Raw genomic sequence first — 13863 nt, 5'->3', positions numbered from 1 at the left:
GCATTGAGAAAGTATTTGGCCCCCTTGAACTTTTCTACCTTTTGCCACATTTCAGGCTTCAAACATAAAGATATAAAACTGTACATTTTTTTGAAGAATCATCAATAAGTGGGACACAATAATGAAGTGGAACGAAATTTTTTGGATATTTCAAACTTTGTTAACATATAAAAAACTGAAAATTTGGGCGTGCAAAATTATTCAGTCCCTTTACTTTCAGTGCAGCAAACTCTCTCCAGAAGTTCAGTGAGGATCTCTGAATGATCCAATGTTGACATAAATGACTAATAATGATAAATAGAATCCACCTGTGTGTAATCAAGTCTCCGTATAAATGCACCTGCACTGTGATAGTCTCAGAGGTCCGTTTAAAGCGTAGAGAGCATCATGAAGAACAAGGAACACACCAGGCAGGTCTGAGATACTGTTGTGGAGAAGTTTAAAACTGGATTTGGATACAAAAAGATTTCCCAAGCTTTAAACATCCCAAGGAGCACTGTGCAAATGAGAATATTGAAATGGAAGGAGTATCAGACCACTGCAAATCTACGAAGAGCTGGCCGTCCCTCTAAACTTTTAGCTCATACAAGGAGAAGACTGATCAGAGATGCAGCCAAGAGGCCCATGATCACTCTGGATGAACTGCAGAGATCTACAGCTGAGGTGGGAGACTCTGTCCATAGGACAACAATCAGTCGTATACTGCACAAATCTGGCCTTTATGGAAGAGTGGCAAGAAGAAAGACATTTCTTAAAGATATCCATAAAAAGTGTTGTTTAAAGTTTGCCACAAGCCACCTGGGAGACACACCAAACATGTGGAAGAAGGTGCTCTGGTCAGATGAAACCAAAATCAAACTTTTTGGCAACAATGCAAAACGTTATGTTTGGCATAAAAGCAACACAGCTCATAACCCTGAACACACCATCCCCACTGTCAAACATGGTGGTGGCAGCATCATGGTTTGGGCCTGCTTTTCTTCAGCAGGGAGAGGGAAGATGGTTAAAATTGATGGGAAGATGGATGGAGCCAAATACAGGGACCATTCTGGAAGAAAACCTGATGGAGTCTGCAAAAGACCTGAGACGGGGACGGAGATTTGTCTTCCAACAAGACAATGATACAAAACATAAAGCAAAATCTACAATGAAATGGTTCACAAATAAACATATCCAGGTGTTAGAATGGCCAAGTCAAAGTCCAGACCTGAATCCAATCGAGAATCTGTGGAAAGAACTGAAAACTGCTGTTGACAAACGCTCTCCATCCAACCTCACTGAGCTCAAGCTGTTGTGCAAGGTGGAATGGCCAAAAATTTCAGTCTCTCGATGTGCAAAACTGATAGAGACATACCCCAAGCGACTTACAGCTGTAATCGCAGCAAAAGGTGGTGCTACAAAGTATTAATTTAAGGGGGCTGAATAATTTTGCACGCTCAATTTTTCATTTGTTAAAAAGTTTGAAATAGCCAATAAATTTCGTTCCACTTCATGATTGTGTCCCACTTGTTGTTGATTCTTCAAAAAAAATTACAGTTTTATATCTTTATGTTTGAAGCCTGAAATGTGGCAAAAGGTCGAAAAGTTCAAGGGGGCCGAATACTTTCGCAATGCACTGTATATATATATTTAGCAGAGACCATAGAGAATAAAATGGCGAATGTTGCAATCATTTATGTTACACTGTATTTGTGCAGAAGTCTTTCAAATGCAGTTTTTTGGGAAAAAACTGAAAATTGATATCAAATACTTACCGTAATTTTCCTTTCCTGATGGACTCCATGGCAGCATACGTTTGGGTAGGCCCCGCCTCCTCTCCTACCTCATAGGACCCCACTCCCATAAATCTTTGCTCCCTTTCAGCATCAGTGTTCTGTAACTAGCCTACTCAGGAATTGGGAGGGGACTCCTGCTGCCATGGAGTCCATCAGGAAAGGAAAATTACGGTAAGTATTTGATATAAATTTTCCGTTTTCCTGACAGACTCCATGGCAGCATACGTTTGGGAAATAACTCGCTATACACTCCCGGGTGGGAAGATGCTGAACAAAGAAAACTTTAATTGGCACTGTCAACTGACAAGACTTGAACGCCAAAATTAACGGAAGATAAAGCAGCAGGTTCAAAACAATAAATGGGAAAGAAAAGTATTAACAGATGACCAGGATGCTGCTTTGCAGATCACGTCAGGTGCGACGTGCTTGGAAGCTGCCCAAGACGTAGCAACGCTTCTTGTAGAGTGAGCTGTAATCGCCTCTGGAGAAGCCAAGCCCTTCGCTCTATAAGCCCATTGGATAGCCTGAACGATCCACGCAGCCACTGCTCTGGAAGATGCACGCATTCCTTTCTTTTTGCCACGTAGCAGAACGAAAAGGAAATCCGATTGGCGGAAGGAGGATGTGGCCTCCAAATATTGACTTAGAGTGTTGCCCACGTCTAGAGGATGGACTGAAGAATTCTCATCAGTTCTGAAGGTGGGAAGAACTATCTCAGCATTTTCGTGGAAGACAGAGGTCACTTTTGGATTTGACCCCAGCATAGGGATAAGGACCACCCTGTCTTGAAAAAAGGTCAAAAAAGGCTCTTTGTGACCCAAATTGTGTATCTCAGAGACCCTCTTAGCGGAGATAATGGCCACCAAAAATGCTGTCTTCAACGTAAGTTCCTTGATAGACATGGAAGCAACATCCTTTGAAGAAAAAAAGTCCAAAACTAATGGAAGATCCCATTTTGGAAATCTCGGCCTTCTCTGAGGCCTAAGCCTGACTGCTCCCTTAAAAAATTGCTGAATCAGATGATGACTTGCCCACTGAATTCCGGTGAAGGCTGAAATGGCGGATACTTGCACCCGGAGAGAACTAACCAAGAGGGACAGATCCAGACCAGATTGCAAAAAAACTTAAAATCTGCTGAACAGTAGGTGTACCTACTGGACCTGACCTCTGGGCCTGATGACTCATGAACCTGGCCCATATCCTTTCATATACCCTGTTGATGCTAGGTCTTCTTGAACTCATGAGAGTCGGAATCACCTCTTCTGGACATCCGAGAGCTTCCAACCTACCCCTCTCAAGAACCAAGCCCTGAGGTGCAGACGTGCAGGGCATGGGTGCAGAGTAGGACCCTGAGATAGAAGGTCCGACCTGAGAGGTAGAGGGATTGGATCCCTGAAGCTGAGAAGGGACAGCAGGGGAAACCATGGCCTGTTGGGCCAGAAGGGGATTATTGCCACGATCTCTACTTCCTCCATCTTCAGTCTCCGCAGGAATTGGAGTACTATTGGTACTGGTGGAAAAGCATAAGCAGACTGGAAGTTCCACCTGTCCGTGAGGGCATCCACTCCGAAAGCTCGAGGATCTCTGAATCTCGTGTAGTACTTCCGAAGCTTCTTGTTGCGTGGACTCGCAAACAGATCCACTTCCGGCAAAATCCCCAGGGACAGCACCCAGTTGAACACCTCCTGATGGAGGGACCACTCGTTGTTGTCTAGTTGGAAACTGGATAGGAAGTCTGCCTCCACATTCAACACTCCCGGAACAAAGACCGCTGAAAGATTGGCCAGATGGTGCTAAGCCCATGTCATGATCGGCTCTGTTTCTTGGAGGAGAGACATACTGCGTGTTCCTCCCTGCCTCTTGACATAAGCCACTGCCGTGGTGTTGTCCATCCTTAACAGCACTGAGGCTCCTGTGTTAGATGGTGAAAAGCCTGGAGGGCTTTGAGGGCAGCTCGTAGTTCTAGAATGTTGGACACCACTCCTTGACCTGGAAAGTTCCATCTGCCTTGTGCCACTTCGGTCAGACAGTGGGCTCCCCAACCGGTACTGCTGGCATTGGAGGTTATCGTTATCCAGGAAATTGGAGCGATTGAGTGGCAGTTGGTCAGATTTGTACGGCGTAACCACCAGGGAAGGCATCCCTTCATGAATGGGGTCAGGTGAATAACTTGTGACAAATTCTCCGTCGTCCACTGTTGGAGAAACCCCTTCTGGAAGGGTCTCAGCTTCCACATAGCCCACTTCACCATGGGCGAGGTGGCTACGAGCGTCCCTACTACCTTCAGACACTGACGAGCAGTGAGACGAGAGGCAGCGAGAGCGTGAGACACCCTGCTCTGGACAACAGGAATTTTCTCTTCTGGCAGGGAAATGGTGCACTTCACCGTGTTGAACAGTGCCCCAAGAAACACCAGCGACTGTGTAGGCACCAGATGGCTCTTTTCTAGATTCAGAATCCAACCGAATTCCTGAAGCGTAGATGTCACTTGCTCCAGATGTAAGAGTAACTGACGCCTGTCTTGGGACAGAAGGAGGAGATCGTACAGATAATGATGCAATCTGATGCCTCTGGTCCTGATGAGAGCCACAACTGCCAGCAAGGTCTTCGAGAACGTGCGAGGCGAAGTTGAGAGCCCGAAGGGAAGACACGTAAATTGCATGTGAGCATGACCTACAGCAAACCGGAGGAACTGATGGTACTCTTTTGCCACAGGAACGTGGAAGTACGCGTCTTTTAGGTCGATCGATGCCAAACAATCTCCTGGGAGAATCGAATGTTGTATGGTGACTAGGGACTCCATTTTGAACCTTTCTTGATGGATAGACCTGTTGAGATATGTGAGGTCTATTACCGGACGCCAGGTGCCGTTCTTCTTCTGGACGAGAAACAGAGGTGAATAGACTCCCAAACCTCGTTCTGCCTCGGGAACTGGCACAACAGCTCGCTGAACCAGTAATGAGTCCACATAGGTGAGAAGAATCTTCTTTTTTTCTGCCGAAGGAGGAAGTGAGGTTGCGACAAACCTGGGTGTGGGAACGTTGTCGAACGCCCACGAATGTCCCTGAGACACGATGTTTAACACCCAGGGATCCTGGATCGAGGCCGCCCAGACCTCCCGAAATTGGAGCAACCTGGCCCCTACCGGGAAGGCATGGACGGGCCCAACCTCAAAAGGATTTGGTGGCCTCCCCGTCACCAGATGAAGAGCCTTTAGAGCCTTTCTGGAAGGTGGATTGCCTTGACTTCCAACCTCTTCCGTAGGACTTGCCTGGTCTGTAGCTGCGTGCTTCCCTGGCACGATTGGTAGTTTGTCTTCTCGGGAAAGAGCGCTTCTGAGCGCCTGGACGTTTATCCTGAGGGAGGAACCCAGATTTTCCACCCGTGGCCCGAGTTATGGCTGCATCCAATTTGTTCCCAAAGAGGGAAGAACCCTCAAAGGGAATTCGGCACCATGCCTGTTTGGAAGCAGCATCAGCCACCCAAGGCCTAAGCCAAAGGGCGCGTTTAGCCGTAACCGAAGCCAGCATAACTCGAGCCAAAAGGCGAATGGTGTCTAGAGACGCCTCCCCCAGAAAACCCGCAGCCATCTTCAGCTCCTGGATTGGGGAGCTCTGTAGCACTTCTTCCGAAACTCCTCCAAGCGTGCCCTCGAGGGCATTAATCCAGACTTCCATGGCCTTTGAAATTGTTGCCAAAGCCAAAGCTGGCTTACAGGCCATGCCGGCCGAAAGATACGCTCGTTTAAGGTCAGCGTCGATCCTCCTATCCAACGGATTCCTAAAAGAGGCTGTATCCTCCATAGTAAGGGTGACATGCTTGACCAAACGCATCACAGCTGCATCCACACTTGGGGAAGATTCCAGGTACTTCACCTTATCTTGTTTAAATTGATACAACTTCGCCATTTTTGTGGTCAGAGAATTCTTCCTTTCCACTTTGCTCCACTCTTCTGTAATTATGTCTCCCAACTCCCCTAAAAATGGAAAGTCCAAGCGCTCTTTGCATAGCTGCTTGAAATATTTTCGTTGTTTTGGGGAGGAGACAGCCGGATCCTCCCATTCAAGGGCTTCTCTCATCGCCTTCACTAGAGGGGAGACAAGGCTGAACTCAAAACCTGAACCGGAGTCATCTGAATCAGATTCGGACTCTGACGGAAGGATAGAAGGATGGCTGGGTTGAGAGGACTCAAAAGGATCCTGAACCAGAAGATCTCTTTCCGGAGAGCGGGATGGCCCTGCAGAAGTACTTGGCTTTTGTAACTCAGCTAAAGAGTCTTTGAGGACTCTGCGCACCACCTCCTCAATATGATGATCCGACTTCTCCCTTTCACCCGTGGCTTGGGTATAACAGGGTTTACACAGAGAAGAGCCATCAGTTACTATGGTACCACAACCCCAGCATTTCTTCCCATGCGGGTGTTCTGAACGGCCATGATGTGTGGAACCAGAAGATTGGCCATCACGTCCCCTATTATGGGGGGAACTGCGCCTGGACCTAGACGAGGAGAGCCGGTGATGCGACTTTGAATGTCTGTCTTCGCTGCGTGCGCTAGGCTGGTGGTCAGACCTGGAAGAGCTGGAGACAGACACATGGAGCGATATAAAAGAGAGAAACACACAAAGCTTCCCCCCCCCTAAATGCCCAGCACATACCTGGTATGAGCGGGCTGGCCACTAGGGGGCGGAGATGTGTCCATAATCGATATAACAGAGGATCGAAGAAACTCTTCACAGCTGAGTAAAAGGATACATATATAGCTTAGTCCTTAACCCCAAGTTAAAACATTGCCAAAAACGCCCTTAAAAAGATAGAAATCATACCTTTAGAACGCCAGTCAGAGTCTGGGGGAGGCTGTATAACGTGCCGACCTTCCCACCAGCTCTGACAAACTAAGGAGTTTAAATATGCCGCCTCGCGGCCGCCGATCGCTGCCGCGCATGCGCGAGTGACGTCACGCGTCACCCCGGCGCATGCGCACCGAGTCCAGTGACCGGCAGCAACTGCGCATGCGCAGAAGAGCCGCGCAACCCGGAAGCGGCGGCCGCAATCGCGGCCGTGGCGGGACCGGGAGCCACCGGACAGACACAAAAACGGACACAAGGTGGAATGAAACATGTGAGAAGCCGCAAACAGTGAGTAAGAACAGCCAAATAACAAGATTAGCATACAAGCATACACAGGAAAAGTGAGAATAAAAGAAAAAGGTCCCATCACAGGGCTTACCACCCTGCCCAAGCAGAGAAGGGTCCCAGAGGCACATCACCGGACTGTGTATTCGGGCAAAATTAGGCCACCCGCGGCAGCAGGGCTCTCTCGGCCAGACCACTGCGATCCTGCTGAGGGTCTCTTCCATTGCCCCCTCCATACCCTGCTAATAGCCAGGGCTTATCGGAGTCTCCACGACCCAGAGAGAGAGAGAGAGAGAGAGAGAGAGAGATCGCACAGAACAGGAGAGAGAGAGAGAGAGATCGCACAGAACAGGAGAGAGAGAGAGATCGTACAGAACAGGAGAGAGAGAGAGATCGCACAGAACAGGAGAGAGAGATCGCACAGAACAGGAGAGAGAGAGAGAGAGAGAGAGAGATCGCACAGAACAGGAGAGAGAGAGATCGAACAGAACAGGAGAGAGAGAGAGAGAGAGATCGCACAGAACAGGAGAGAGAGAGAGAGATCGCACAGAACAGGAGAGAGAGAGAGAGAGAGATCGCACAGAACAGGAGAGAGAGAGAGAGAGATCGCACAGAACAGGAGAGAGAGATCGCACAGAACAGGAGAGAGAGAGAGAGAGAGATCGCACAGAACAGGAGAGAGAGAGAGAGAGAGATATCGCACAGAACAGGAGAGAGAGAGAGAGATCGCACAGAACAGGAGAGAGAGAGAGATCGCACAGAACAGGAGAGAGAGAGAGATCGCACAGAACAGGAGAGAGAGAGAGATCGCACAGAACAGGAGAGAGAGAGAGAGATCACACAGAACAGGAGAGAGAGAGAGAGATCACACAGAACAGGAGAGAGAGAGAGAGAGAGAGATCGCACAGAACAGGAGAGAGAGAGAGAGAGAGAGAGAGAGAGATCGCACAGAACAGGAGAGAGAGAGAGAGAGAGATCGCACAGAACAGGAGAGAGAGAGAGAGATCGCACAGAACAGGAGAGAGAGCGTGAGAGAGAGATCGCACAGAACAGGAGAGAGAGAGAGATCGCACAGAACAGGAGAGAGAGAGAGATCGCACAGAACAGGAGAGAGAGAGAGAGAGATCGCACAGAACAGGAGAGAGAGAGAGAGTGAGATTGCACAGAACAGGAGAGAGAGAGAGAGATCGCACAGAACAGGAGAGAGAGAGAGAGATCGCACAGAACAGGAGAGAGAGAGAGTGAGATTGCACAGAACAGGAAAGAGAGAGAGAGAGAGATCGCACAGTACAGGGGAGAGAGAGTTCGCACAGAACGAGAGAGAGACAGATCGGAGAGAGAGGGAGATCAGTTCATATTAGTGCAACGAATATGGATATGAAATATCCATTTGTGTTGTTTTTTTATTGATAAACTTCTGATCATGTGCGGTCTTTCATATCCAATTTTTCGTGGACATATTATATTGCATACACATTAACCGGTTGCCGACCGCCGCAAGTACAAATACTGCGGCGGTCAGCCCCGGCCAGGCAAAGTGATGTATGGGTACCTCACTCGCCTGTCACTTGCTTGTGAGCCAATAGCGGGCGAGCGCGCGCCCATGGAGGCGCGCTCCCGCCCCGTTCCCTTGGAAGTCCGTGCGTGTGACCGGCTGACCCGATGTCCGCCGGTCACTCGCAATCGTCCGCCGTTAAGGGAGAAAGGCAGGCGGCTAATGTAAACAAGCCACCTGTCATTCTCCCCTGTGTAGGAATAGTGATCATACAGTTCTACTATGTAGGACCTTTGATCACTGTTCCTACACCAGTACCCATGTCCAATCACAGTTAGAAGCACGCCCCTAGGGACACACTTAACTCCTCCTTCCCCAATAAAGTTAACCCCTTCCCTGCCAGTGTCATTTTGCAGTAACAGTGCATATATATAGCACTGATTACTGTAGTAATGTCACTGGTAACCCCAAAAATGTCAGTCAAGGGTCCAATCTGTCCGCCGCAATGTCGCAGTACCGCAAGAAAAAAAAAAAAAAAATCGCAGATCGCCGCCATTACGCGTTAAAAAAAAAACACCAAAAATGACAGAAATCTTTCCCTTAGTTAGTAAATGCAATTACTTTTGCGCAAACCAATCAAAATACGCTTTTTGCGATTTTTTTTACCAAACATATGTAGCAGAAAACAAATTGGCCTAAAATGTTAAAAAAAAATTAGATTTTTCGGAATAATATGTACTGGTACTGCTCTGATATGTCATACTTTGGTTTTGTTTTTTGGCTTTTCTTGTTTACAAAGCTCAATAAAAACGTTTGTATTAAAAAAAAAATGTGAAAAATATTGTTATTTTTGCAAAATTGACGCTCTTTTTTTTGTTTATAGCGCAAAAAGGAAAAAATCGCACAGGTGATCAAATACAACCAAAAGAAAGTTCTGTTTGTGGGAAAAAATGGACGTAAATTTTGTTTGGGTACCGCGTCGCAAGACCGCGCAATTGTCAGTTAAAGTCACGCAGTGCCGAATCACAAAAAAAACCCTGGTCGGAATGGGGGTAAAATCTTCCGGGGCTTAAGTGGTTAGATAAAAATTGGTAGTGCTGAGGACCGATGATGAAAATTTTGGAGTTTGTCCCTCCATTTTTTTTTGTTGAGAATGTGGGAATCGGCTGCTGAAAGTTGTGTACACACTAGCCGAGACCTGGAGACCTGGCCAATATTCGCTTCATAAGATGCACATACATTTCTCCCCATTTTTTGGGGGGGAAAAAGTGCATCTTATGGAGCGGAAAATACGGTATATTTATTCATTACAACCCTATATTTTAGAGAGGATCAAAAATTGAGTATTATTTTGTGTTTGTGCTAAAATTTATTTTAGTTTATTTTTTTTTTCTTAAAATATGAGTTTGTTAAACAGTTGCAAAAACATTTTGTGACATAGGAAATTACATCTGCCATCATTTATTTGGAAATGCCATTTGCTTATGGAAAATATATCATTGTTTGGGGGTTTAAAGTGAATTTTTAGCAAAAAATATTGATACCAACATATATGAAAAATTTAAAAATTGCTCTTATAGAGAAGAGGTTAAACAGTCTGTGTCCCCATAGAGAGATTTATATTCTCTTCCTGCTCTGTGTGACACCCATCATCTGGATAGGAAGTGAGGGAAAATCTCTCTCATAGTAGCAGAAAGATGAATAAAATGCTGCCAGATGTCCTAACCCTTCCCTGATCTCTGTAAAACTGAAATAGAAAAAGTTATCAACAAAGTTGAGTTTTAAAGAATATCTAGAGCCAACACTATTTTTATTTTAGCTGCCCTCTGTATTTTTCCTTAGGAGAATTTCTCCTCACTTCCTGTCCTATAGACTCAACTGGAGGTGAGAGGAAATCCTGGTTTAGAGGTCACAGTGACCCCATTGGAAAATTTCTCCTCTATTCTTCTTCTTGTGACAACACAAAATGTTAGATGGCTTCTCAGTTTTATTCCCAGTGACATTGGTGATCAGGACACATAGAGAGGGTGAATCTACCTAACGGGGACACAGACAGCAATATAAACCTGACAGAGGCTCTAACCCCTCACCACTCCATGAGTGAGAAGGTGAAATGTATTGTCAGCTGATACATTGTAATGTCTTCTGACCCCCCGACCTCTCCGTCCATCATCAGCTCCGTACACAAGATCAATAAAGATCCTTCAGAGCCTGGAGAGCCGTATTGTCATCTTCACACAGACAGGACATGGTTGTCACTTCCACAATACTTCTACCTTTATCACTAAACATTGATTTCTACCATTCTATACATCCCCCCTCCCCCACTGACAAGATGTCATCTATATTGTCCTCTACTTACCACACTCCACCCCTGACACCCCCAGAATAATCAGGATGAGGGGGGTCATCATCTTCATCCTCCCCGCTCTCATCTATAGAGACCCCAAAACACGACACCTTCCACTTCACCCAGCTCAGGACACTCTGTGTACAGGAAGGAGGAGCTCTGTGCTGATTGGAGGAGACTTCCTCTCTATCCAATAGGAAAATGATTACATAGAGGATCAGCAGTTACCGGGCAGAATAACAGAACGAAGGTTGGAGATGAGAAGCCACAAAGTGAAAGTGAAATCTGGAGACATTCCACCAATAGAATTCTAGGAATCCCCCAAATCCCCCCAATAATCTCCTAATACCGGGCATGGGAGAGATCCACAGGAAATCCCAGAGACCAATCACAGGAGGGATCTCTACTTATTGGTCTACAGAGAACCCTCCGCACCATTCTACACCAGAGAAGGAGCTTACAATCTAATGACCCCCCACTGACATACAGACACACTCAGGACAATGCTGGGAAATGGGGGTCACCTATTAGTGCCCATTACCAGGATGGGAGTGGCTAGTAATATAAGTGTATAAACAATCAATTCAAATTGTATCCAATCAGCGAGAAGGTAAATCTACAGAACTGTTAGAAGAAGGAGATTGTGAGATCAGATTGTAACATATGTGGCCAGATTAACCCCTTGAGTACCAGCCTGTCATAACCCTTCATTACCAGACCATTCTCCAGGGCTGGGATACTTTTAAAATGACTCAGTAATGAAACACTGTTCTCACATTCATTTTATATCATTTTTAGACAAATAGAGCTTTATTTTGGTGGATTTTATTTATTTTTTATTATATAAAAAGAAAAAGAACAAAAGTAAAAAAGATTTCCCTAACTTTCTGTTATAAACACATCAAATAAAAATTCCAGGAGGGAAATAACAGACCAGGAATGGACGCTTTTTAGAAAGGAGACACCCCAAGGTGATCTCATTTTTACCTAAATGTTTGGGGAAATGAAGAAGCATGCTGGCATTGAGGTAGTTAAAAATATGGAACTTGGTGATAGTACAATAGATAGAGCACATTAAATGTACAGGTCACACAGAGGGAGGGGGAAGTGAAGGGGTTAATTTACAGGTCACATACAGTGGGAGGATGGAGATGAAGGGGTTAAAGTGGAGGACTGGGGAGACAGAGACAATAATATACAGCTGACATAAAAAGACAGAATGGAGATGAGATGTATAGGGGGGGGGGGGAGGGTAACGGTTAAAAAAAATCAATCAATCAATTACCCATTTGACCCTTTGAAGGTTTTACCCCCCTCATGACCAGGGCATTTTTTGTTATTCAGCACTGAACTACTTTAACTGGCAATTGCTCCGTCATGCAACATTGTACCCAAATGACATCTATATCATTTAATTATTTAAATATCAATTTTTTTCACACTAACAGAGCTTTCTTTTGATGGTATTTGATCACCACTGGATTTTTTATTTTTATTATATAAACAAAAAAGCCCGAAAATTTAGAAAAAAAAAATATTCGTTACTTTCTGTTATAAAACATTACTAAAAAAACGTTTTTAAAAAAATCTGATTTCTTCATAAATTTAGGCCAAAATGTATTTTGCCACCTCTTTGGTAAACAAAAAAATAAAAAAAAAATAAAATCACAATACGTGTATATTAACTGATTTGTGTAAAAGTTATATTCTCTACAAACTCTGGTATTTATACTGGAATTTAAGCAAGCTATGTTATACTGGTAATGGTGGTGATCAGACACTTATAGTGGGACTGTGATAGTGTGGTGGACAATCTAGCACTAACAGATCCTCCCTGGGAGGTTCACTAACTGACACTGACATCACTAGTGACACTAATACAGTGATATAAAACTGTGCACTGTCACTGTACTAATGACACTGGCTAGGAAGGAGATAACGTCAAATATCAATCAAGGGGTTAACTGTGTGTGTAACAAGTGTAATGTGTGTAATATGTGCTGCTTTTACTAACACATCTGGCAGTTTTTTTTAGGAAATAGCCAGGTTTCTGAACTGTGCACAGAGCTCTGTGTGTTTGTAAACACAGGACTCTGTGCTGTGATTGGCTACAGCAGATCAACAAATCCCAAACCAAAATCATTGGCCGGGACCGGCTGACAAACTTGTGCTGTAGCGATTCACAGCACAGATCGGCATGCGTGCCCTAAACCCAGAAACTGGCTGCTGACATACAGTACATGTATGTGGCGGTGCCTGTACATCCCACCAGCAGTAACATTACTGTGAGGGGGATGGGAAGAGGTTAAATCCTCCACCTTAAATCTGCGTACAATTCTTTATTGATAAATCCTCTTCCTCCTTAGTGAGGGGGAGGGGTGGAAACTCCTTTTTTTTACCTAAAAGGGGCCCCTAGGTGGGTTATTCCATAATGTGCCCTCTAGTGCTGCTCAATCCCCGATCCCAGCTACTTCCATTTTCCCCCCAATCTTTCTTACAGGTTCTGTGTGTTCATCCTCAATAACCAGGCTGCAATGACGTTAGGAGCCACATCACCGTGGCATAGATCTGGTGACATAAGGTACATTGATGTGTGCAAGCACAGCTCAGTGTACATTACCACTGACAGGTAGGGGAGGAACTTTTGATAGAAGAGGCCATTAGGTCTCATCTCCCATAAAAACTCTCCATGTCTGTATTTTTAAAATTTTTGAATTAAATACCACTTTAAATGTAAACCGTACATTTGCAATCATTGAGATCGGTCATGACAGCAGTCACAAGGTACAGAGTCACTCTGATTGGCTCTGTACAGTGTATATGATCTGTGCTTTCTGATGAGAGTTCAGATCACATAAGGCCCCTTTTACACGGGCGGTGCACCTGATGGAGCCGTTCTGCTCAGCGGGGGATTTATCCGCTGATCCCCGCTGAGCAGGCGAATGACAGCTCCCTCTCCACTCTGTGTGCAGAGACGGAGCTGTCAGAGCCCCGCTGTCCTCTATGGGGAGATCGAATGTGAACAGACTGCCTGTCCGTTCTCATCCCATCCCATCCGATCCTCCAGGCAGATGGAAAATAGGGTTTCCATCCGTCCGGATTTCATGGACA

At 45.5% G+C, this 13863-nt stretch overlaps 1 protein-coding gene across 1 annotated transcript in view; it reads right to left on the bottom strand.

Annotated features, from left to right (window-relative positions):
- LOC309559758 (class I histocompatibility antigen, F10 alpha chain-like) overlaps positions 1–10908 on the bottom strand; it is a gene marked incomplete at its 3' end in the record, with an annotated part of 301690 nt that extends 290782 nt beyond the window's left edge. Inside the window, exon 1 of the mRNA XM_082263194.1 lies at positions 10765–10908. Coding sequence (XP_082119320.1) covers positions 10765–10837 — 73 coding nt within the window. The 5' untranslated portion in view covers positions 10838–10908. The remainder of the gene's footprint in view (positions 1–10764) is intronic.
- Between the last annotated feature and the right edge of the window lie 2955 nt (positions 10909–13863).

Source organism: Pelophylax lessonae (genome assembly GCF_965119305.1).
Source record: "Pelophylax lessonae genome assembly, chromosome: 7".
NCBI lineage: Eukaryota > Metazoa > Chordata > Amphibia > Anura > Ranidae > Pelophylax > Pelophylax lessonae.
The sequence above is the reverse complement of the archived record's forward strand: the minus strand, read 5'-3'. Positions and strand labels throughout refer to the sequence as shown.